Genomic DNA, 26,458 nt, shown 5'->3' with positions numbered 1-26,458 from the left:
CTCCCTCAAAATCCGGAATACAGTCCGAACATGTTCCACATAAGAGTCCCAATTCTTGGAGAAGATCAAAATATCATCCAGATAGATAATCAAAAATTTATCCACAAAGTCTCGGAATATATCGTTCATGAAGCACTGGAAGACAGAAGGGGCATTAGTGAGCCCAAAAGGCATCACCAGGTACTCAAAATGTCCCTCCGGAGTATTAAACGCCGTCTTCCATTCATCCCCATGCTTAATGCGAATAAGATTATACGCCCCCCTGAGGTCAAGCTTGGTAAACCAGCAAGCACCTTTAACTCTGGAGAATAGATCAGAAATCAGGGGTAACGGATACTGATATTTAACAGTAATTTTGTTGAGGGCACGATAGTCAATACAAGGCCTTAATGAACCATCCTTTTTAGCCACGAAAAAAAACCCCAGCACCTAAGGGTGAAGAGGATGGTCTAATATGACCCTTCCCCAATGCCTCCTTAATATAGGATCGCATAGCCTCGTGCTCGGGTACAGATAAATTGAAAAGCCGACCCTTGGGGAATTTACACCCCAGGTTCAGCTCAATTGCACAGTCATAACTCCTATGAGGAAGCAAAGACGCAGACTCATTCTCACTAAATACATCATAAAAGTCAGCCAAATAGTCAGGAACATCATGCGACTGGGGAGAGGTTGAGAAAACAGGAGCATCACTAAGGGCACACTGACAACCCCAACTCACCACAGACAAAGATTTCCAATCTAGAACTGGATTATGGATTTGCATCCAGGGAAACCCCAGAACAAAGGTATCATGCAAATTATGCAACACCAAAAATCTGCAATTTTCTTGATGGTCTGGGGCGACCCGCAATACCACCTGGGTCCAAAACTGAGGTTTATTCTTCGCCAAAGGAGTAGCATCAATACCCCTCAAAGGGATAGGTGTCCGCAGAGGTGTCATAGGAAATCCACAACGTTTAGCAAAATCCAAGTCCATCAGGTTCAGAGCTGCTCCTGAATCCACAAAAGCCTTGGCAGAAAATATGGACAGGGAGCAGATCAGAGTAATTGCCAGAAGAAACTTAGGTTGAACACCACCCACAGAAAACGTGTGTGCACAACGTTTCTCTCGTTTAGGGCAGACAGAAATAATATGCGAGGCATCTCCACAAAAAAAAAACAGCTTATTACGCCTTCTGAACTCCTGACGTTGCGCCCTAGACAAAACTCTATCACATTGCATAGGTTCAGACATTTGTTCAACAGGTGGCAACATCTCTCATGTAGTTTTGCGTTCACGTAAACGCCGATCCACCTGAATGGCTAATGACATAGAATCGTCAAGACCAGAGGGAACATGAAATCCCACCATAGTATCTTTTACAGTTTCTGACAAACCCTTCCGAAAGAGGGCTGCCAAGGCACCATCATTCCAGGTAGTAAGGACCGCCCACTTTCGGAATTTTTGACAGTACAACTCTGCCGAATCCCGACCCTGGCTTAATGCCAACAGGGTATTTTCAGCCTGATCAATAGCATTAGGTTCATCATTAGTGTTGAGCATTCCGATACCGCAAGTATCGGGTATCGGCCGATACTTGCTGTATCGGAATTCCGATACCGACTTCCGATATTTTTTCAATATCGGAATTCGGCATCGGAATCGGAAGTTCAGTTGATTGACGGCCTGACGTCATCATGATGCGCGGTGTGTGCGCATCATGATGCGCCGTCATTTCGGGCCTTCCGGGGGTCTCTGCCGGCCTGCCGGGGGGCTGTGCCGGCCTGCCGGGGGGCTGTGTGGACTGCCCGGGGTCTCTGCCGGCCTGCCGGTGGTCTGTGCACCCTGTGGGGGTCTGTACCGGCCTGCCGGGGGGCTGTGCCGGCCTGCCGGGGGGCTGTGCTGATGTCCGGGGGTCTGTGCAAGCATCGTCCGATGGGACTACAAGTCCCATCGGGCGATGCCTGCTACCATGACAGTTATTGACACATTAGCCAATGATGGGACAGTAGTAGTCCCATCATCCGGCTAATGTGTTAAATGTTAAAAAAAAAAAAAAAAAAAAATACTACATACATACTACATGCATGCTACATACATACTACATGCTACATACATACTACATACATGCTACATACATACTACATGCATGCTACATACATACTACATGCATGCTACATACATACTACATGCTACATACATACTACATGCATGCTACATACATACTACATATATACTACATACATACTACATACATGCTACATACATACTGCATGCTACATACATACTACATACATACTACATACATACTACATGCATGCTACATACATACTACATATATACTACATGCATGCTACATACATACTACATGCTACATACATACTACATATATACTACATACATACTACATACATGCTACATACATACTGCATGCTACATACATACTACATACATACTACATACATACTACATGCATGCTACATACATACTACATGCATGCTACATACATACTACATGCATGCTACATACATACTACATATATACTACATGCATGCTACATACATACTACATGCTACATACATACTACATATATACTACATGCATGCTACATACATACTGCATGCTACATGCATGCTACATACATACTACATACATACTACATGCTACATACATACCACATATATACTACATACATACATACAATACATTCATACAATACATACATAGACATACAGTACATATAACATAGAGTAACATACTTACCAATACTTGTCACATTGTTCCCCGAAGCCATTGTCTTTCCGGAATAAATATTAACATAACAAACCACAAAAATACTCACCCACGATCCGAAGCAGTCCACGAGTGTGTCCCACGACGATCTTGGGTAGAGAACTGCAGCATCAGATGATGCTGCCGTTCTCTACGGGCTGCAGGAATCCAATGACGGAAGGTAGGTATCCTTCCGCACTGTATTCCTCCGCCACTTAAAAAAAAAAAAGTCCCTAGTCTCACTTTATGCCATTGCTGCGTGGGAATTTCCCACACAGCAATGGCATAAAGTGAGACTAGGGACTTTTTTTTTTTTAAGTGGCGGAGGAATACAGTGCGGAAGGATACCTACCTTCCGTCATTGGATTCCTGCAGCCCGTAGAGAACGGCAGCATCATCTGATGCTGCCGTTCTCTACCCAAGATCGTCGTGGGACACACTCGTGGACTGCTTCGGATCGTGGGTGAGTATTTTTGTGGTTTGTTATGTTAATATTTATTCCGGAAAGACAATGGCTTCGGGGAACAATGTGACAAGTATTGGTAAGTATGTTACTCTATGTTATATGTACTGTATGTCTATGTATGTATTGTATGAATGTATTGTATGTATGTAGTATATATGTGGTATGTATGTAGCATGTAGTATGTATGTAGTATGTATGTAGCATGCATGTAGCATGCAGTATGTATGTAGCATGCATGTAGTATATATGTAGTATGTATGTAGCATGCATGTAGTATATATGTGGTATGTATGTAGCATGTAGTATGTATGTAGCATGCATGTAGTATATATGTAGTATGTATGTAGCATGTAGTATGTATGTAGCATGCATGTAGTATGTATGTAGCATGCATGTAGTATGTATATGGTATGTATGTAGCATGTAGTATGTATGTAGCATGCATGTAGTATATATGTGTTATGTATGTGGTATGTATGTAGCATGCATGTAGCATGCATGTAGTATGTATGTAGTATGTATGTAGTATATATGTAGTATGTATGTAGCATGTAGTATGTATGTAGTATGTATGTAGCATGCATGTAGCATGCAGTATGTATGTAGCATGCAGTATATATGTAGTATGTATGTAGCATGTAGTATGTAGCATGCATGTAGTATATATGTAGTATGTAGCATGTAGTATGTATGTAGCATGCATGTAGTATATATGTGTTATGTATGTAGCATGTAGCATGCATGTAGCATGCATGTAGTATGTATGTAGTATATATGTGGTATGTATGTAGCATGCAGTATGTATGTAGCATGCATGTAGTATATATGTAGTATGTATGTTGCATGTAGTATGAATGTAGCATGTATGTAGTATGTAGTATGAATGTAGCATGTATGTAGTATGCATGTTGTATGTATGTAGCATGTAATTTTTTTTTTTTTTTACATTTAACACATTAGCCGGATGATGGGACTACTACTGTCCCATCATTGGCTAATGTGTCAATCACTGTCATGGTAGCAGGCATCGCCCGATGGGACTTGTAGTCCCATCGGACGATGCCTGCACAGACCCCCGGAGCCTGCACAGACCACCGGCAGGCCGGCACAGCCCCCCGGCAGGCCGGCACAGCCCCCCGGAGCCTGCACAGCCCCCCGGCAGGCCGGCACAGCCCCCCGGCAGGCCGGCACAGCCCCCCGGAGCCTGCACAGACCACCGGCAGGCCGGCACAGACCACCGGAGCCTGCACAGACCCCCTGGCAGGCCGGCACAGCCCCCCGAAAGGCCCGTACAGACCCCAGAGAGGCTGTACAAGGGCAGGAAAGGGTTTTTCTTATTCCGATACCGGAAGTCCCATAGACTTGAATGGGACTTCCGGTATCGGAATCGGCGATACCGATACTTTTTTTAAAGATCGGCCGATACCATCCGATACGATACTTTGAAGTATCGGACGGTATCGCTCAACTCTATTCATCATACAACAACCCCAAGGCTTGAAAAAATGCATTCACATTATTCAGAATAGGATCATCAGGTTTAAAAGAAAATGCCCAATCCTGGGGATCGCCGCGCAGCAAAGAGATGACAATTTTAACCTGCTGCGCGGAGTTCCCCGACGAGTTAGGCTTCAAGGCAAAAAATAATTTACAATTATTCTTGAAATTCAAGAATTTAGACTGATCCCCAAAAAACACATCAGGAGTAGGAATCTTTGGTTCAGCAGTATGTGAACGAGCAAGATAGGCGGAAATTCCCCGCACTTCAGCAGCGAGCTGCTCCACATGATCAGACAATTGCTTCATCTCCATTGAGAGAAAAATTCCCCCTACGGCCTCAGAGATATAGAGGAAAAAATATGCACACAAAAAAAAAAATTCTTACACTTTTTTTTTTCCCCTTTTTTTTTTTTTTTTTTTACAATTCTCTCCTGCTATTGAGTACCCTAGGATCTGCGGTATGGCTGGTGATTCTGTTTCTGTTATGATGAGTCACCGAAGGAGGAAAAAACAAAATACTAGCTAAGTCCAGAAAAACCAGAGAGGTTGGCAGTTATCGGATTGCAGACCCCTGAACCTATCCACAACAACTAGCAGTAGCCGTGGGGGGTTCCTACGGTGCCCTAGACCCATCGATCACATCCGGAGAACTACATAGCCTAAAGACAGAAAGGGGAAAAATTAAACTGCCCCAGAGCAGACCCCAAAGCAATAGGCAGCCCCCAACATATAATGACGGTGAAGCAAGATGAAAACACTAAAACAGATAGAAAGATAGGCTGAGCAAATGGCGGGGCCCAAGCTAACTACATAGGACAGGATAGGAAAGCTGCTGTCTGCCATCCGCAAAAACCCTATCCAAAAAGAGCCAACCGACTGATAGGAAAAACAGGCCCTGAAGTCGCTAGGCTTCAAAAGACTATATCAGCACTCAGGTATATTCTGAAGACAGAGCAAAAGATCAACAGATCAGAGACAAAAATGGAATTCAGCTCACCCCCGGCCGAGGATGGCAGAACTCCCAAAAAACAAGGCAAAACAAAAACAAAGCTGAAGAGTACAAAGCAGAGCAGAAAAACAGCTTTGAGATGCAGGAATCAGACTGGTCTCCAAGAATCCAGCAGGAAAATCACCAGCCAGGAAGAAGGGCGTCGGCAGCCTTATATCCAGTCCTCAATTCCAGCCACCCAGTCATCATCTAGCTGCCCAGGTGTTTGGTAATCAGCCTCACTACCTTCCTTCACCAGAGGAGGAAGTTCATCAGACCTCAATGGTGAAGGGAAAAATGAACTCACAACAGTGCGGCGTCGCACCTGCAGACGCCACTATAGCTGCTGACTAAGGTGGAGTGTCGATCACATGCACCGTGGTGTGCAGAGCCACCGGTGGACACTGATGTTAGTCTCAGACTCTGCCTCTACCTACACCTAAGCCTGGGCGCTTAACAGGCTAGGCTGCACAACACATGTGTACCAAGGGTAGGGGTTTCAAATGAGTCAGTCACCAGAGATATTCATACATGCATACAACACTCACTCCTCATAGTCTGGTAATGCAGTCTGTTATGAATGAGTCACCGAGGAGGAAAAAACAAAAAGCAAGCTAAGCCCAGAAAACCGGAGAGGTTGGTAACTAGCGGATTGCAGACCCTTGATCCTATACACACAACTAGCAGTAGCCGTGGAGCCTGCCTACGGTGGTCCTAGATGCCTCATCATGGCCGGAGAACTAAATAAGCCTAAAGAAAGAAAGGGAAAATCTAAACTGCCCCAGAGCAGACCCCAAAGCAATAGACAGCCCCCAACATGTATTGTCGGTGAAACAAGATGAAAACACAAACACAGATAGAAAGATAGGCTGAGCAAACGATGGGGCCCTCACTAACTAGAAAGGACAGGAAAGAAAAGCTGCTGTCTGCAATCACGCAAAAAACCCTGCCAAAAAATGTCCAACACGTCTGATAGAAAAAGGCCCTGAAGTCGCTAGACTTCAATTCCCTATATCAGCACTCAGGTATATTCTGAAGACAGAGCAAAAGAGATCAACTGATCAGAGACAAAATGGAGATTCAGCCCAGTCCCAGCCAGGGCTGGCAGAACACAAAAACTAAGTAAACAGACGAAAACTCATATGAACAATAGCAGAGAAAACTTAGCTTTAAGAAGGCAGGAACCAAACTGGAAACCAGAAGCCACAGTTAGGAGAAATCACCAGCAAGAAACTAGGGAGTCGGCTGCCTTAAATCCTATCAGAAATTCCTGATGTCCAATCACAGTCCTCTTCCTCAGGTGGCCGGTCTCTACCATTTAGATCAGCTTCATTACCTCCCTTCACCAACAGAGGGAGTCCAGATAGAGAACTCACTACTCCTCTGTCAGCACAGCCAGCTCCATAACCCTCACCAGAAGCCAGAGGCAAACCCGAAAATGAGCTCACAACAGCAGTCTATACGAGCGGCCATGCAAACCTTTTATAGCCGCGTCCTTCCGGGACCTTCCTGACCTTTCTGATGGTCCAATCCGAGCTGGAGAAGGACCTGAGCATGTGACCTCTGATCTCCAATGAGAGATCGTCCCACGGGCATGCTCAGTGGACCGAAAGGAGGACTTAGTCCCTGGAGTAGCTTGCTGCTGACCAGCGTGCTTTGCTATAGCTAGACCAGAGTTGGCAGCAGCAACCAAACCCACGGAGCTAGTCTGGGCAGAGCGCTGGGATCGACGAGTCTGCTGAGCAACCTCCTCTGTGGCTGGGGAGGAATTCGGAGACCGCAGGAAGCAAGGCTCGGGATTCCTGCTGTGCAGCGACAGGAACCCGACGCCTAACATTACTCCCCCTCCTAGGGCCCCCTCCTCTCTGAGCCTCGCTACGCTCAAATTCCGCAATGAGAAGTGGAGCGTGGATGTTCTCCACTGGCTCCCAGGTCTGAGCCTCTGGACCATGACCCTTCCAGTCCACCAAATAAAACTTTTTACCACGCACCACCCTGCATCCCACAATGGCATTAACCTCAAACTCGTCCGAAGACAGGTCACATGTCCAGACAGATGACTCAGAAAACCAGGACATGAGGACAGGCTTAAGGAGGGACACGTGAAAGGTGTCGGAAATAGCCAAATGTGGTGGAAGGGCCAGACGGTAGACCACAGGGTTGACCTGCTCAAGGACCTTAAAGGGACCAATGTAGCATGGTGCGAATTTTGTGGACTCGACCCGCAGCCTGATGTTACGGGCGGAGAGCCACACCAAGTCGCCAGGAGCAAAGGTCGGAGCGGGGCACCGCTGTGTGTCGGCGGAGGCCTTCATTCTCTCCTTGGAGGCCCGGATAGCATCCTGAGCGCGATCCCAAATGTCACGTGCCTCCATCGCCCAGTCTACCACTCTGGAATCGGTGGGCGACATGGGCATGGGCACAGGGACGCACGGATGCTGGCTGTAATTTAGGAGGAATTGGTCTGGCCGGTGGAGTCGGCCACAGCATTGTTCAAATCGAACTCCGCCCACAGCAGCAAGGATCCCCAGTAGTGTTGAGCATTCCGATACCGCAAGTATCGGGTATCGGCCGATACTTGCTGTATCGGAATTCCGATACCGACTTCCGATATTTTTTCAATATCGGAATTCGGCATCGGAATCGGAAGTTCAGTTGATTGACAGCCTGACGTCATCATGATGCGCGGTGTGTGCGCATCATGATGCGCCGTCATTTCGGGCCTTCCGGGGGTCTCTGCCGGCCTGCCGGGGGGCTGTGCCGGCCTGCCGGGGGGCTGTGTGGACTGCCCGGGGTCTCTGCCGGCCTGCCGGGGGGCTGTGCACCCTGTGGAGGTCTGTACCAGCCTGCCGGGGGGCTGTGCCGGCCTGCCGGGGGGCTGTGCTGATGTCCGGGGGTCTGTGCAAGCATCGTCCGATGGGACTACAAGTCCCATCTGGCGATGCCTGCTACCATGACAGTGATTGACACATTAGCCAATGATGGGACAGTAGTAGTCCCATCATCCGGCTAATGTGTTGAATGTTAAAAAAAAAAAAAAAATACTACATACATACTACATGCTACATACATACTACATATATACTACATACATACTACATACATGCTACATACATACTACATGCTACATACATACTACATGCTACATACATACTACATATATACTACATACATACTACATACATGCTACATACATACTACATGCTACATACATACTGCATGCTACATACATACTACATACATACTACATGCATGCTACATACATACTACATATATACTACATGCATGCTACATACATACTACATGCTACATACATACTACATATATACTACATACATACTACATACATGCTACATACATACTGCATACATACTACATGCATGCTACATACATACTACATACATACTACATGCATGCTACATACATACTACATGCATGCTACATACATACTACATGCATGCTACATACATACTACATGCTACATACATACTACATACTACATATATACTACATGCATGCTACATACATACTACATACATACTACATACATACTACATACTACATATATACTACATGCATGCTACATACATACCACATACATACTACATACTACATATATACTACATGCATGCTACATACATACTACATGCATGCTACATACATACTACATGCTACATACATACCACATACATACTACATACATACTACATGCATGCTACATACATACTACATGCTACATACATACCACATACATACTACATACATACTACATACTACATATATACTACATGCATGCTACATACATACTACATGCTACATACATACCACATACATACTACATACATGCTACATATATACTACATGCATGCTACATATATACTACATGCATGCTACATACATACTACATATATACTACATGCATGCTACATACATACTACATACATACTACATGCTACATACATACCACATATATACTACATACATACAATACATTCATACAATACATACATAGACATACAGTACATATAACATAGAGTAACATACTTACCAATACTTGTCACATTGTTCCCCGAAGCCATTGTCTTTCCGGAATAAATATTAACATAACAAACCACAAAAATACTCACCCACGATCCGAAGCAGTCCACGAGTGTGTCCCACGACGATCTTGGGTAGAGAACGGCAGCATCAGATGATGCTGCCGTTCTCTACAGGCTGCAGGAATCCAATGACGGAAGGTAGGTATCCTTCCGCACTGTATTCCTCCGCCACTTAAAAAAAAAAAGTCCCTAGTCTCACTTTATGCCATTGCTGCGTGGGAATTTCCCACACAGCAATGGCATAAAGTGAGACTAGGGACTTTTTTTTTTTTAAGTGGCGGAGGAATACAGTGCGGAAGGATACCTACCTTCCGTCATTGGATTCCTGCAGCCCGTAGAGAACGGCAGCATCATCTGATGCTGCCGTTCTCTACCCAAGATCGTCGTGGGACACACTCGTGGACTGCTTCGGATCGTGGGTGAGTATTTTTGTGGTTTGTTATGTTAATATTTATTCCGGAAAGACAATGGCTTCGGGGAACAATGTGACAAGTATTGGTAAGTATGTTACTCTATGTTATATGTACTGTATGTCTATGTATGTATTGTATGAATGTATTGTATGTATGTAGTATATATGTGGTATGTATGTAGCATGTAGTATGTATGTAGCATGCATGTAGTATATATGTAGTATGTATGTAGCATGCATGTAGTATATATGTAGCATGCATGTAGTATATATGTAGCATGTATGTAGTATGTATGTGGTATGTATGTAGCATGTAGTATGTATGTAGCATGCATGTAGTATATATGTAGTATGTAGTATGTATGTAGTATGTATGTGGTATGTATGTAGCATGTAGTATGTATGTAGCATGCATGTAGTATGTATGTAGCATGCATGTAGTATATATGTAGTATGTAGTATGTATGTGGTATGTATGTAGCATGCATGTAGTATATATGTAGTATGTAGTATGTATGTAGTATGTATGTAGTATGTATGTAGCATGCATGTAGTATATATGTAGTATGTAGTATGTATGTAGCATGTAGTATGTATGTAGCATGCATGTAGTATGTATGTAGCATGCATGTAGTATGTATGTAGCATGCATGTAGTATGTATGTAGTATGTATGTAGTATATATGTAGTATGTATGTAGCATGTAGTATATATGTAGTATGTATGTAGCATGCAGTATGTATGTAGTATGTATGTAGTATATATGTGGTATGTATGTAGCATGCAGTATGTATGTAGCATGCATGTAGTATATATGTAGTATGTATGTTGCATGTAGTATGAATGTAGCATGTATGTAGTATGTAGTATGTATGTAGCATGTATGTAGTATGTAGTATGAATGTAGCATGTATGTAGTATGCATGTTGTATGTATGTAGCATGTAATTTTTTTTTTTTTTTTTTTTTTACATTCAACACATTAGCCGGATGATGGGACTACTACTGTCCCATCATTGGCTAATGTGTCAATCACTGTCATGGTAGCAGGCATCGCCAGATGGGACTTGTAGTCCCATCGGACGATGCCTGCACAGACCCCCGGAGCCTGCACAGCCCCCCGGCAGGCCGGCACAGCCCCCCGGCAGGCCGGCACAGCCCCCCGGCAGGCCGGCACAGCCCCCCGGAGCCTGCACAGACCACCGGCAGGCCGGCACAGACCACCGGAGCCTGCACAGACCCCCTGGCAGGCCGGCACAGCCCCCCGAAAGGCCCGTACAGACCCCAGAGAGGCTGTACAAGGGCAGGAAAGGGTTTTTCTTATTCCGATACCGGAAGTCCCATAGACTTGAATGGGACTTCCGGTATCGGAATCGGCGATACCGATACTTTTTTTAAAGATCGGCCGATACCATCCGATACGATACTTTGAAGTATCGGACGGTATCGCTCAACTCTAATCCCCAGTCATCCTGCCTGGCCGAGACAAAATGTGGTAGATTTGTGACAAGGGTCTGGTTGGCTCTCTCTACCAACCCATTCGTCTTGGGATTATAGGCCGAGGAGAGATTTAGCTCAATGCTGAGCAGGCTACAGAGCTGTCTCCAGAACCGAGACACACACTGGGGACTCTGGTCGCTGACAGTCTTGTCCGGCATTCCATGCTGGCGGAAAACGTGCTTAATGAACAACGCTGCCAGGCCCCGTGCAGGGGGTAACCGGGAGAGAGGTACCAGGTGCACCATCTTGGAGAAATGGTTGGTGACAACCCAAATGACCGTGCTGCCACTGGACTTGGGTAGCCACACCACAAAGTCCATCCTGACCATCTCCCAGGGCCTGTCCGCTACCGGCAGGGGATAAAGTAGCCCAGCGGGCCGCTGCCGAGAGGACCTATTCTAGGCGCAAGAGACGCACTCCTGAATATAGTCACTGACATCACGGGCCATATGCGGCCACCAGTATGTCCTCGCCAGAAGCTCAGAGGTCCATTTTGTCCTGAAATATCCACCCACCCTGGACGAATGAGCCCAAGAGAGGAACTCCAGTCGCAGATGGGCAGGGACAAATATATTGCCCGGAGGTATTGACTCAAGGGCGCCCAGAGCCACAGTCCTCAGGCTCTCGATGGGACAATCAGCCGAGGCTCCTCCTCCGATGACACCACGGAGCGGGAGAGAGCATCGGCCCAGACATTCTCCCCAGAGAGAAAATGGAGGGTGAAGTGGAACCGGGAGAAGAACAAGGACCATGTGGGGAATCATGCAGCCAGCAGCTCCAGCTGTATGGTGCACTGACTCACGAAACCCCTACAAGAAGCACTATCGCCCGAGAACTTCTCGGGCAATGATAGGCGGGACAAATTCGGGGCAGAGGTGGTAGGGGACACACTGGAGACAGCCTCTGTGGCTGCCTGAACAGCGACTGCGGTAACATCCACAGCTGAGGCTGAGCACTCAGGAGCCGCCAGCCTGCCCTCCAGCTGCTGGATGTACCGCTGCAGTTATTGTTCGTCCACCATTACTAGCCAAACCCTGGCGCTAGTATAATGTTGGGGCTGGCGGAACGCACCAAATAATAAAATAATAGTAAGGTGCGTTCGCAGCCCGGGGTCCACCGTGCAGTGGTGGTAAACTGCTGCTTAGTAATGGCAGAAGTATAAAGCGGTATACAAGAGGTCACACATGGGTTAACGTCACCCAGTGTGAACAGAAGCGAACTCTGTTACGACACAGAGCCGCGCCACCGCTGAACATAAATGCCGGAGCCTGTTAAAATCACAGCACTCGGCAAGAGAGCGCTCACTATGTGGCCACAGAACTCAGCCCAAAGGACACGAGGTCTGAGTCTCTCTAGACCTACTGAGCGCGCGGCGTCGCACCTGCAGACGCCACTATAGCTGCTGACTAAGGTGGAGTGTTGAGCACGTGCACCGTGATGTGCAGAGCCACCGGTGGACACTGATGTTAGTCTCAGACTCTGCCTCTACCTACACTTAAGCCTGCGTGCTTAACAGGCTAGGCTGCACAACACATGTGTACCAAGTTTAGGGGTTTCAAATGAATCAGTCACCAGAGACATTCATACATGCATACAACACTCACTCCTCATAGTCTGGCAATGCAGTCTATACTAGCGCATGGCCGAGCGGCCATGTGAACCTTTTATAGCCGCGTCCTTCCGGCACCTTCCTGACCTTTCTGATGGTCCAATCCGAGCTGGAGAAGGACCTGAGCATGTGACCTCTGATCTCCAATGAGAGATCGTCCCACGGGCATGCTCAGTGGACCGAAAGGAGGACTTAGTCCCTGGAGTAGCTCACTGCTGACCAGCATGCGTTGCTATAGCTGGACCAGACGTGACAGCAGCAACCAAACCCACGGAGCTAGTCTGGGCAGAGCACCAGAACAGATGAGTCTGCTGAGCAACCTCTTCTGTGGCTGGGGAGGAATGGGAGACCACCAGAAGCGACAGGAACCTGACGCCTAACACTGCGTTGATAAAATTTAAGGGCTTTTGTATTATTGTTCAGAATAAAATTTAATTGTCAATGTTATGCTTGTGTTAGTAAATATAATTTTATATATAAATCAAAATAAATGTTATTATTTTCTGTCCACCTACTTTTGGACCACCCTTTATACATATATCTTTATATTTCATAGAGAGATAGATAGCAGAATAGCCAATAATTCATTTGTCGGCTTATGTTAAATCAATGCAGAAGCTGACAGGACAGGAGACATGGTTTCCATACAGTAAACCCATGCAGAAGTTAGATTTATAGATGTCAGTGACCAATACTGTTAGTAGTATGTGTGTGAAAAATTTGGAACCTGTATGTATTTAATAAAAGAATGTTTTCATGGAAAAAAATGGCGTGGGCTCCTGCGCTATTTTTTGCTCCAGAGAGGGAAAGTCAGTGACTGAGGGCAGATATTAATAGCCTAGAAAGGGACCATGGTTATTGCCCCCCCCCCGCTAAAAACATCTGCCTGTAAGATGCGCCAATTACGGCACTTAGTGTTAGGTGTCAGGTTTCTGCGTCTCCTCTGCAGGAATCCAGAGCCTCACATTCCGCGGTCTCCTGCTGTCTATCTACTGCAGAGAAGATTACTTTGTAGCAGACCGCTCCAGAGACTAAGTTCTTCTGTGCTCCTACTGGACATGCTCACGAGACGATCTCCCATTGGAGATCGGGAGTCATGTGCCCAGGTCCTGCTCCACATACCATTGGTCCATCTCAGAGATCTGGAAGGTCCCGCACGGCTATAAAAAGCGCGCATGACCGTTCGGCCAGGCGCTAGTATAGACTATACTTGCTATGTATGAATGGTGACGGATGTATGATTCTGGTGACTGACTCATTATAAAACCCCTTCCCTCTGATATTACGTATGTGGATAGGGAATTAGTTCAGCAGTCAGCGCCAGTCAGTGGCAAGCCTTAGGCCACTGTGCACACCGCACCTCTACGCTAGCGTCCGACATTGCGCTTGCTTTCTAGCTTTGTCATCGAGCGGCAGTGCCCTACGCCGTGCTGTAGTTGCAGCCCTTCTTGGCGCTCACAGTAGCGACGCCGCACACACGGTAGGTCTAGAGGGACGCAGCTCCTCTGTCTTAGGTCCTGCTCCTGTGACCAGATACCGTGTGTGCATTTACCTGAGGCCTGTGACACTAACAGGCTCAGCATTTTTTGTATGTTTATGTTGCGGTGCCTCTGTGTGTGAACAGAGCCCACTCTGCGCACTTCGGGTGAAGTTGAACCTGTGCGCATTATACCGCCATATTGCTCCTCTGTCATTACCTAGCAGTGGTGTAAAACCTACTGCACGGTGGACCCCGAGCGGCGAACGCACTTTATTATTTATTTTTACTTAGTGCGTTCCGCCGTTCCTAACATTTAGCCACTCTCTTCCCACTGCCCTGTAGTGGTGGCATATGGGGTAATAGGGGGTTAATGTCACCTCTGTATTGTAAGGTGACATTAAGCCTGGCTTAGTAATGGAGATGTGTCAATAATACACCTATTCATTACTAATCCTATAGTCATTAATGGGTTAAAAAAAGACAGCCAGAAAAAAGTATTTTAACTCTTTCGCGACCCAGCCTGAATTCACCTTTCTGACCACTGTCCCTTTATGAGGTAATAACTCTGGAATGCTTCAACGGATCCCACTGATTCTGAGACTGTTTTCTCGTGACATATTGTACTTTCATAGCAGTAACATTTCTTCGATATGACTTGCATTTATTTGTGACAAAAACGGAAATTTGGCAAACATTTTGGAAATTTTGCAATTTTCCAAATTTTATTTTTATGCCCTTAAATCATATATCACAAAATAGTTAATAAATAACATTTCCCACATGTTTACTTTACATCAGCACAATTTTGGAGCTAAAATTTTTTTTTTGTTAGGAAGTTATAAGGGTTAAAATTTGACCAGCGATTTCTCATTTTTTCAACAACTTTTACAAAACCATTTTTTTAGAGACCACATCACATTTGAAGTGACTTTGAGGGGTCTATATGATAGAAAATACTGAAAAGTGACACCATTCTAAAATCTGCACCCCTCAAGGTACTGAAAACCACATTCAAGAAGTTTATTAACCCTCCAGGTGCTTCACAGGAATTTTTGGAATGTTTAAAAAAATGAACATTTTAAGATCCTATTTGTTTTATTTTACCAAGGGTAACAGGAGAAATTGGACCGCAAAATTTGTTGTACAATTTGTCCTGAGTACGCTGATACTACATATATGCAGGTAAACCACTGTTTGGGCGCATGGCAGAGCTCGTAATTTAAGGAGCGCTGTTTGACTTTTCAATGCAAAATTGGCTGAAATGGAGATCATGTTTGGAGAGCCACTGATAAGCCTTTTTTAACTCAAATAGATTTTTATTAAGAATAACATCAGAGTATTCATACAACAGTGGTGCAAGCACTTTTGATTTTCCCATAAACCACCCCCCCTCAACAATGCAAACTCACCCCACCCCCAGTCACTGATATACCTAAACAATGGAAACCCCCCAAATCTAACTCCAACCCTAACCCCAACACACCCCTAACCCTAATCTCAACCCTAACCACACCCCTAGCCCTAATCCCAACCCTAATCCTAATCCTAACTTTAGCCTCAACCCTAACCCTAACTTTAGCCCCAACCATAACCCTAACTTTGGACTCAACCCTAACCCTAATTTTAGCCCTAACCCTAAACCTAACCCCAACTCTAATGGGAATATAGAAATAAATACTTTTTTTATTTTATTATTTTTCCGTCAATAAGGGGGTGATAAAGGGGGGTTTGATTTACTATTTATAGCAGGTTTCTATAGTGGGATAGTTTTTGCGTCACCACAATTTCTCCATATTTTGGCCCACAGAGTCATGTGAGGTTTTGTTTTTGTGGGATGAGTTGATGTTTTTATTGGTACCATTTTCAGGCACATGACATTTTTTGATCACTTTTTATTCTGATTTTTGGGAGGCAGAATGAACGAAAACCAGCAATTCATGAATTTCTTTTCGAGGGGGGCGTTTATTCCATTGCACATGCAGTGAAAGTGATAAAGCAGTTTTATTATTTGGGTCAGTATGATTACAGTGATACTTCATTTATATCTTTTTTTATGTTTTGGCGCTTTTATACAATAAAAACTTTTATAGAAAAAATTATTATTTTTGCATCACTTTATTCTGAAAGCGATAACTTTTTCATTTTTCTGGCGATGGAGCTATGTGGTGGCTTGATTTTTGCTGGACAAGATGATGTTTTCAGCGGTACCATGTTTATTTATATATGTCTGTTTTTGGTTGCGTGTTATTCCACTTTTTGTTCGGCAGTATGATGACAAAGCATTGTTTTTTTGCCTTGTTTTTTTTTTTAATGATGTTCACTAAAAGGGTTTACTAGTGGGACAGTTTTATAGGTCGGGTCGTTACAAACGCGGCGATACCAAATATGTGTACCTTTATAGTTTTTTTTTTAGTTACATAAATAAATGTATTTATTGGTAAAATATTTAATTTTTTTTTTACATTTATTTAGGGATTTTTTTATATATATTTTTACACAATATAATTTTTTTTTAACTTTATTACATTGTCCCAGAATGGGACATTACAATATAAAGTCAGATCACTGTTCTGAGACTTTGCATAGCACAGTGTCAGATCAGCAATCTGACAGGCAGTGAAGGAGGCTTGCTAGCACCGATCGTGGGTGTTGCTGCAGGGTGTCAGCTGTCACATACAGCTGACACCTGTACCTGAACACCGCGGTGCTCAGCGTGTGGCCAACGTGATCGTGCCGCCGTACTAGTACTGCTGCGGGCAGATATGCAGTTCCCAGAGAGCAGTACTAGTACGGACAGGACGGGGATAATGAAGTAAAACAATAAACACAGTTTTGCATCTTTATTGTTCTCATAATCCATGCGACACCCTCGATCTCCTGTAAAGCATAAAAAATAAAGAACCAACAATATACCATACCTGTCCAGCGTTTTAGGTCCCACGCAGTAATCCATATCTGGGGAGAATCAGTGAGCACAACCCCCATCTCTGGACGTCGGGCACTCAGACCATCCTCATGGAGTCAGTTTCTAACCTTTTGTGCAGACACATTCACATTTGTGGCCTGCTGGAGCTCATTTTGCAGGGTTCTGGTAGTGCTCCTCCTGTTCCTTGCACAAAGGCAGAGGTAGCGGTCCTGCTGCTGGGTTGTTGCCCTCCTACAGCCTCCTCCACGTCTCCTGGCGTACTGACCTGTCTCCTGGTAGTGCCTCCAGCCTCTGGACACTACGCTGACAGACACAGCACACCTTCTTGCCACAGCTCGCATTAATGTGCCATCCTGGATGAGCTGCACTACCTGAGCCACTTGTGTGGGTTGTAGAGTCCATCTCATGTTACCATGAGTGTTAAAGCACAACCAACATTCAAAAGTGACCAAAACATCAGCCAGAAAGCATTGGTACTGAGATGTCGTCTGTGGTCCCCACCTGCAGAACCACTCCTTAATTGAGGGTGTCTTGATAATTGCCAATAATTTTCATCTGTTGTCTATTCCATTTGCACACCAGCATGTGAAATTGATTGTCAATCAGTGTTGCTATCTAAGTGGACAGTTTGATTTCACAGAAGTTTGATTTACTTGGAGTTATATTCTACTGTTTAAGTGTTCCCTTTATTTTTTTGAGCAGTATATATATATATATACAGTATATATATACCATGTGTACATATCTACTTTATCCTTTCTATTCTTAACGTGTCAGTGTGATTTTACTGTGTGCCAGACATGAATTGTCGGCTTTCCAAAGGATACCGGTGCATAAAAATAGGATAGCACTTGCATGGTGCGAGTGTTGTGCGATTTTTTTTCTCGCACCCATTGACTTGCACTGGCGAGTCTCGTCCAAGAATCGCAGCAATACGCAGCTTACTGCAATTTTTTTCTCAGTCTGATTTTGGCTGAGATAAAAAATAGCAAATGAGATTTCACCCATTGAATAACATTGGTCAGAGTGCAATCCGATTTTTTATTGGATTGCACTCGTCTCTATTTCTTGCAAATGGGTATGAGCCCTGACATTGTTTTTCAGTGTTCCTGTACCTTTCCATTCCCAAGATTTGGCCTTCCCTTCCCTATATATGAAGCTAGCCTTTTCAAACAAGTGGACGTGGTCTTCAAGTTTTCTCTAGAAGAGTCTTCTTAAGGACCATGCCCACTTGGTTGAAAAGACTACATTTATTTAAAGGGTAAAGAGGGGCATAACTCTGGAATGGAGAGGTAAAGAAAAGAAAACCATCCTCAGATTAAGGACTAGAGGGCATTTCCACCAGACAACAATAGTAACTGCTGGGTATACAACAAACATCTAGGTCAGTAATAGTAGACATACTGGTGGTCAGTCACTTCTTTCCTAGCATCCTCCATCAGGTCTCTGAAATTTGTATAAATTTACTTAAAAAGTTGAAGAAAGCACCTAACTGATCTCAATATTGATGTTTCTTACCTCCAGATGCGAGGGTCCTATACGCTGGACTGGGTTGAGAATAGAATGGTAGATGACAAATAATCCATATGACTCGGAACAAATATTCTGTGTAGGGTTGAAGGTTACTTACAGTATATGAAGGTTCTGTTACTGACTGTATTTTAAAGAGAACAAAAGTTAGGGTCCGTCCACTTTCAACTAATCTTTAAAAGGTTTAAGATTCGGCTCTATATTAAAAGGAATCTGTCAGCACAAAATGGCCAATCATACGAAGCCTGGCCTTGGTGCACCCCTGATGTGGCCTAGTAGTTCAATGCAACTTACCACCTACTTGTTTTCTGTCTACCTCCATCCAGGGACCGCATTAGGGGCAGGCAGAACAGGCAGTTGCATAGGCACATGGGGCCCGCCTGCTGCCAGGACTGACTCCCCCCGCCGCTGCCGCATTGAACTATACCGGAGTCTGCCGGTACAGTTCAAAGTAATGATGAAGGAGAGAGTGTCAGCTGACGCTCCCTCTCCCATCATTCCCCTCTGCCTCTGACACTGCGGGTGCACGATAATGTCATCGTGCTCTGTGTGCCAGGCAGTTCAACCGCTGAGACAGGATCTGGGAGCAGCACGGTGTGCAAGGAGAGGTGAGGATTGTGCTTTTTTTAATATAACAGAGAGTGCTGTACTGTGGGGCCATTCTTGGGGGGAAGATGTGGGCTGTGTTCTATACTATGTGGCTGTGCTATATACTATGTGGGCTGTGTTATATACTATATGGATGTACTATATACGGTGTGGCTGTGATAAATACTATGAGGGCTGTGCTATATACTATGTGGGCTGTCCTATAAACTATGTGGGCTCAGGCTTTGTTATATACTATGTCGGTTCTGCTGTGTTATATACTATGTGGGCTCAGGCTGTGTTATATACTATGTGGGCTGTGTTATATACTATGTGGGCAGTGTTATATACTATGAGGCTGTGTTATATACTATGCGGGCTGTGTTATATACTATGAGGCTATGTTATATACTATGAGGGCTGTGTTATATACTATGAGGCTGTGTTATATACTATGTGGCTCTGTTATATACTACAGTTAGGTTCATATATATTTGGACAGAGACAACATTTTTCTAATTTTGGTTCTAGACATTACCACAAAGAATTTTAAACAAAACAATTCAGATGCAGTTGAAGTTCAAACTTTCAGCTTTCATTTGAGGGTATCCACATTAAAATTGGATGAGGGGTTTAGGAGTTTCAGCTCCTTAACATGTGCCACCCTGTTTTCAAAGGGACCAAAAGTAATTGGACAGATTAAATAATTGTAAATAAAATGTTCATTTCTAGTACTTGGTTGAAAACCCTTTGTTGGCAATGACTGCCTGAAGTCTTGAACTCATGGACATCACCAGACGCTGTGTTTCCTCCTTTTTGATGCTCTGCCAGGCCTTCACTGCGGTGGTTTTCAGTTGCTGTTTGCTTGTGGGCCTTTCTGTCTGAAGTTTAGTCTTTAACAAGTGAAATGCGTGCTCAATTGAGTTCAGATCAGGTGACTGACTTGGTCATTCAAGAATATTCCACTTCTTTGCTTTAATAAACTCCTCGGTTGCTTTGGCTTTATGTTTTGGGTCATTGTCCATCTGTAGTATGAAATGACGACCAATCAGTTTAGCTGCATTTGACTGGATCTGAGCACACAGTATGGCTCTGAATACCTCAGAATACATTCGGCTGCTTCTGTCCTGTGTCACATCATCAATAAACACTAGTGACCCAGTGCCACTGGCAGCCATGCATGCCCAAGCCATCACACTGCCTCTGCCGTGTTTTACAGATGATGTGGTATGCTTTGGATCATGAGCTGTACCACGTCTTTGCCATACTTTTCTCTTTCCATCATTCTGGTAGAGGTTGATCTTGGTTTCATCTGTCCAAAGAATGTTCTTCCAGAACTGTGCTGGCTTTTTTAGATGTTTTTTAGCAAAGTCCAGTCTAGCCTTTTTATTCTTGATGCTTATGAGTGGCTTGCACTGTGCAGTGAACCCTCTGTATTTACTTTCATGCAGTCTTCTCTTTACGGTAGATTTGGATATTGATACACCTACCTCCTAGAGAGTGTTGTTCACTTGGTTGGCTGTTGTGAAGGGGTTTCTCTTCACCATGGAGATTATTCTGCGATCATCCACCACTGTTGTCTTCCGTGGGCTCCCAGGTCTTTTTACATTGATGAGTTCACCAGTGCTTTCTTTCTTTCTCAGCATGTACCAAACTATAGATTTTGCCACTCCTAATGTTGTAGCAATTTCTCTGATGTGTTTTTTCTGTTTTTGCAGCTTAAGGATGGCTTGTTTCACCTGCATGGAGAGCTCCATTGACCGCATGTTTCCTTCACAGCAAAACCTTCCAAATGCAAGCACCACACCTCAAATCAACTCCAGGCCTTTTATCTGCTCAATTGAGAATGACATAATGAAGGGATTGCCCACACCTGTCCATGAAATAGCCTTGGAGTCAATTGTCCAATTACTTTTGGTCCCTTTAAAAACAGGGTGGCACATGTTAAGGAGCTGAAACTCCTAAACCCTTTATCCAATTTTAATGTGGATAGCCTCAAATGAAAGCTGCAAGTCTGAACTTCAACTGCATCTGAATTGTTTTGTTTAAAATTCATTGTGGTAATGTCTAGAACCAAAATTAGAAAAATGTTTTCTCTGTCCAAATATATATGGACCTAACTGTTTGTGGGCTGTGTTATAAACTATGTGGGCTCAGACTGTTCTATATACTATGTGGCTGTGTTATATACTATGTGTGCTCAGGCTGTGTTATATACTATGTGTGCTCAGGCTGTGTTATATACTATGTGGGCTGTGTTATATACTATGTGGGCTGTGTTATATACTATGAGGCTGTGTTATATACTATGTGGACTGTGTTATATACTATGTGGGCTGTGTTATATACTATGTGGACTGTTATATACTATGTGGGCTGTGTTATATACTATGTGGCTGCGTTATATACTATTGGGGGATATATTATATTCTATGGGGAGGCTGTGTTATATACTATGGGGGTATATTATATTTTATGTGTGAGGCTGTGTTATATACTATGTGGCTGTGTTATATACTACGGGGGTAGATTATACATTATATTCTATGGGGGAGGCTGTGTTATATACTATGGGGGGTACAATATACATTATATTCTATGGGGAGGCTGTGTTACATACTATTGGGGGTACATTATATTCTATGGGGAGGCTGTGTTATATACTATGGGGGCTACATTTTATTCTATGGGGAGGTGGGCTGTATTATATTCTTTGGGGGGCTGCATTATATTCTATGGGGGTTGTATTAGATTTTATGAGGGAGGACTGCATCATACTCTTTGGGGCTACATTATATTCTATGGGGAGGTGGGCCCTATTAAATTCTATTCGGGGCTACATTATATTCTATGGGGGGCTGTATTATATTTATTATATTCTGTGAGGGGTGATTGCATCAAAAATCTATGAGGGGGCTACATTATACTATATGAGGGGGGCTTCATTATATTCTATGGGGGTTAGATTATACTCTGTGGGGTGGTTGCTTTATACTCTGTGAGGTGGCTGCATTATGCTCTATGGGGTGGCTGCATTATACTATGTGTGGGCTGCATTATACTGTATCGAAGACTATGGGGAATACATTATATTATATGAAGAACTATGGGGTGCATTATACTATGGGAAGTGAATTATACTACATGGATGACTATGGCGGTGCATTATACTATATGGAGCACTATGAGGAGTGTATTGTACTATGTGGATGACTGAGCAGTGTATTTCAATATATGGAGGACTATGAGGAGTGTATAATACTATATGGAGGACTATGGGAAGTGAATAATACTATATGGAGGACTGAGGAGTGTATTTTAATATATAGAGGACTATAGGGAGTGTATTATACTCTATGGAGGACTATGGGGAGTGCATTATACTATATGGAGGACTATGGGGCACATTATGTTATACAGAGGACTATGGGGTGTGCATTTTACAATATGGAGGACTGCGGTGCACATTGTAATATATGGAGGACTATGTGGTGTATTATACTAAACAAGCAAAATGCTGCATATTCATCGAGTGATTGGATTATGTATGCTGGAAGAAAAATCATTGTTCTTAGCAGCACATTGCCAGTGTAAACTGCAGATGTGCTGCTGATAACATGATACTGTATGGGGACAGATTGATCTATTAGTGATTGCTCTTTCTCCATCATTCTTTCTCAGATGGTGGAAAGAGGCCAGGAAACAAGTGTTGAACGATTTCAATATTGTCGATCACGCTCATTTAGCATCCTGAACTCAGCGCATGTAAATACAACCGAAATGCTTCTGTGTGATGTGCAATATGTTAGCATTTGGGGCCCCATTTTAAACTTTGCCTAGGGCCCCACTTTGCCTAAAACCGGTCCTGCCTCCATCCTCCTTTTCATTGTTTCACAGCTTTGACTTTACAAGAGCAAGTAAAAGTAGGAAGGTGGATTGAACTTCTCGATTATGTCAAGGGTGTACTGAAAGCATGTGCTAGGTTTGAACAGTCATTCTGTACTGACAGACTCCCATTAAAGCACCACTCCACTGATTTTTTTCTCTCAGTGCTGGAGTGGTGCTATTAATCTGACCCTAGTGTTATACTTACTAGCCACCGTCTTCAGTTGTTCCCGGCGCCGTTCCAATCTCACGTCGCCATCTTGTGACTGCAGATCCTGACTGCCCAGGAGTCAGAGGTAACAGTAACAACCTCTTAGGGCCCCGTTACACGTAGCAATGTCCCAGCGATCCCACCAACGATCCGACATGGATGGGATCACTGGGACATAGTTAGGCTGATCGCTGGTGAGCTGTCACATAGACAGCTCCACCAGCGATCAGGCCCAGCGAGCAAGCTGGTTTCCAATGTAAACAGCGGGTATCCAAGAGCCGCGCGACTCTTAGATACCCACTGTTTACCCTGGAAAACAGCGTGCAAGCTGGTTTCCAAGGTAAACAGTGGGTAACTAAGAGCCGCGCGGCTCCTAGATACCCGCTGTTTACATTGGAAACCAGCGTGTAGCGTCGCTGATTGTTGCTCTCCTGCTGCCATACGCAGCGATGCGCGCTGGCCAACGGGAGACCAAGGATCAAAAAACGGCCCAGGACGATCCTGCACGATCAGCGATACCCGGCAGGGGGGGCCGGTCGCTGATCAATGTCACACACAGCGATGTCGCTGGTGAGATCCCTGTGACGTCACAAAATCAGCTATCTCACTGGTGATCTCGCTGTGTGTGACGGGGCCTTTAGTGTAAATCTGTCACGACCACCTTCTGGCCTCGTTCTGGCTCTCAAAGACTTATATTGAGAAATGACCCTGGGTAACCCAGCAAACAATAGAGTGATCCAGCAGGTCACAAACTGCAGAAGCTGACCAGAGCGGCACCGAGAACAGCTGAAGTCGACTGCTTGTAAGTATAATGCTAAAGACGGAGAACTTAGATTATTAGCACCACTCCAGTGCTGGCATATAAAAAGTTACAAACAAATCAGACATTTTTAATAATATAACATTTTGATGGTTTTCCAAAGAATCAAACAGGTGATCTAACAACCTAAATAGTTTTCTGAAGCTGGAAAATCCCTTCTTTAATCTTCCCACAGTAATAAGAGCCACTCAGAGTAACCACTTTGCTAAAAAAAATTATTTGTACAAGTTGGTTTAAAAACTTGAACTGCATCAGAGTGGCAACAAGCAATGAACTTAATTTTACATTTTTTTCTACTGCTTTGCAGACTTTAATGTTCTGGTAAATATATCTCACCTGGGTATTTTCCCATTCACTTGGAGCACTCACATATTTGAGCTGAACCATATATGTTGTTTCAGATATATTTGCTGGATTCCACCTTAATGTTACATTATGTGACCCAATAGAAGACACAAATGGAGGTGTTGGCACAACAATACAGTCTGTAAAATAATATAAAAGTCATTTTGAGTATATTATCAACTGGCAGATTTAGTTGCAGACATTTCTGAAGATTAGTTGTTTCAGTATACCACCCTACCCGCGCCCTCCGTTCTGCTGATAACCTGAGGTTAGCATCCTCAATAATCAGAACCTCCCACCCCTGTCTCCAATACTTTACATGTGCTGCGTCAATTCTTTGGAATGCACTTCCCAGGCCAATACGATTAGTCCTCAATCCCCACAATTTTAAGCGTGCCCTGAAAACGCATTTATTCAGACTGGCCTATCACCTCAACACATTAACCTAATCTATCCCTGTGTGGCACAGCCAAAAGTTTTACCATAACCAGGTTCCCCGCATCATGTTCCACTTTATGCATCCATTAGCCCTATGTGTCTGTACTGTTACACACTCAACATTATGGCTGGTCCATACAATCAGGGCAACTGTTACCACTAGTGTTGAGCATTCCGATACCGCAAGTATCGGGTATCGGCCGATACTTGCTGTATCGGAATTCCGATACCGACTTCCGATATTTTTTCAATATCGGAATTCGGCATCGGAATCGGAAGTTCAGTTGATTGACAGCCTGACGTCATCATGATGCGCGGTGTGTGCGCATCATGATGCGCCGTCATTTCGGGCCTTCCGGGGGTCTCTGCCGGCCTGCCGGCTGTGCCGGCCTGCCGGGGGGCTGTGTGGACTGCCCGGGGTCTGTACCTGCCGGTGGTCTGTGCACCCTGTGGGGGTCTGTACCGGCCTGCCGGGGGGCTGTGCCGGCCTGCCGGTGGTCTGTGCACCCTGTGGGGGTCTGTACCGGCCTGCCGGGGGGCTGTGCCGGCCTGCCGGTGGTCTGTGCACCCTGTGGGGGTCTGTACCGGCCTGCCGGGGGGCTGTGCCGGCCTGCCGGGGGGCTGTGCTGATGTCCGGGGGTCTGTGCAAGCATCGTCCGATGGGACTACAAGTCCCATCTGGCGATGCCTGCTACCATGACAGTGATTGACACATTAGCCAATGATGGGACAGTAGTAGTCCCATCATCCGGCTAATGTGTTAAATGTTAAAAAAAAAAAATACTACATACATACTACATGCTACATACATACTACATGCTACATACATACTACATATATACTACATACATACTACATACATGCTACATACATGCTACATACATGCTGCATGCTACATACATACTA

The 26,458-nt window shown here is 44.4% G+C and overlaps 1 protein-coding gene across 2 annotated transcripts in view; it reads right to left on the bottom strand.

Moving 5' to 3' along the window:
* Positions 1-26,458, bottom strand: part of ROS1 (ROS proto-oncogene 1, receptor tyrosine kinase) — a 493,170-nt gene that overhangs the window by 429,837 nt on the left and 36,875 nt on the right. For both annotated transcript variants that reach the window (XM_073575944.1, XM_073575945.1), the window contains exons 3-4: positions 25,106-25,254; positions 19,254-19,389 (exon numbers count right to left, since the gene is read on the bottom strand). In XM_073575944.1, coding sequence (XP_073432045.1) covers positions 19,254-19,389; positions 25,106-25,254 — 285 coding nt within the window. The remainder of the gene's footprint in view (positions 1-19,253; positions 19,390-25,105; positions 25,255-26,458) is intronic.

Source organism: Dendrobates tinctorius, unplaced genomic scaffold (assembly GCF_039654945.1).
Source record: "Dendrobates tinctorius isolate UK_male_01 unplaced genomic scaffold, ASM3965494v1 ptg000046l, whole genome shotgun sequence".
Lineage (NCBI taxonomy): Eukaryota > Metazoa > Chordata > Amphibia > Anura > Dendrobatidae > Dendrobates > Dendrobates tinctorius.
The sequence above is the reverse complement of the archived record's forward strand: the minus strand, read 5'-3'. Positions and strand labels throughout refer to the sequence as shown.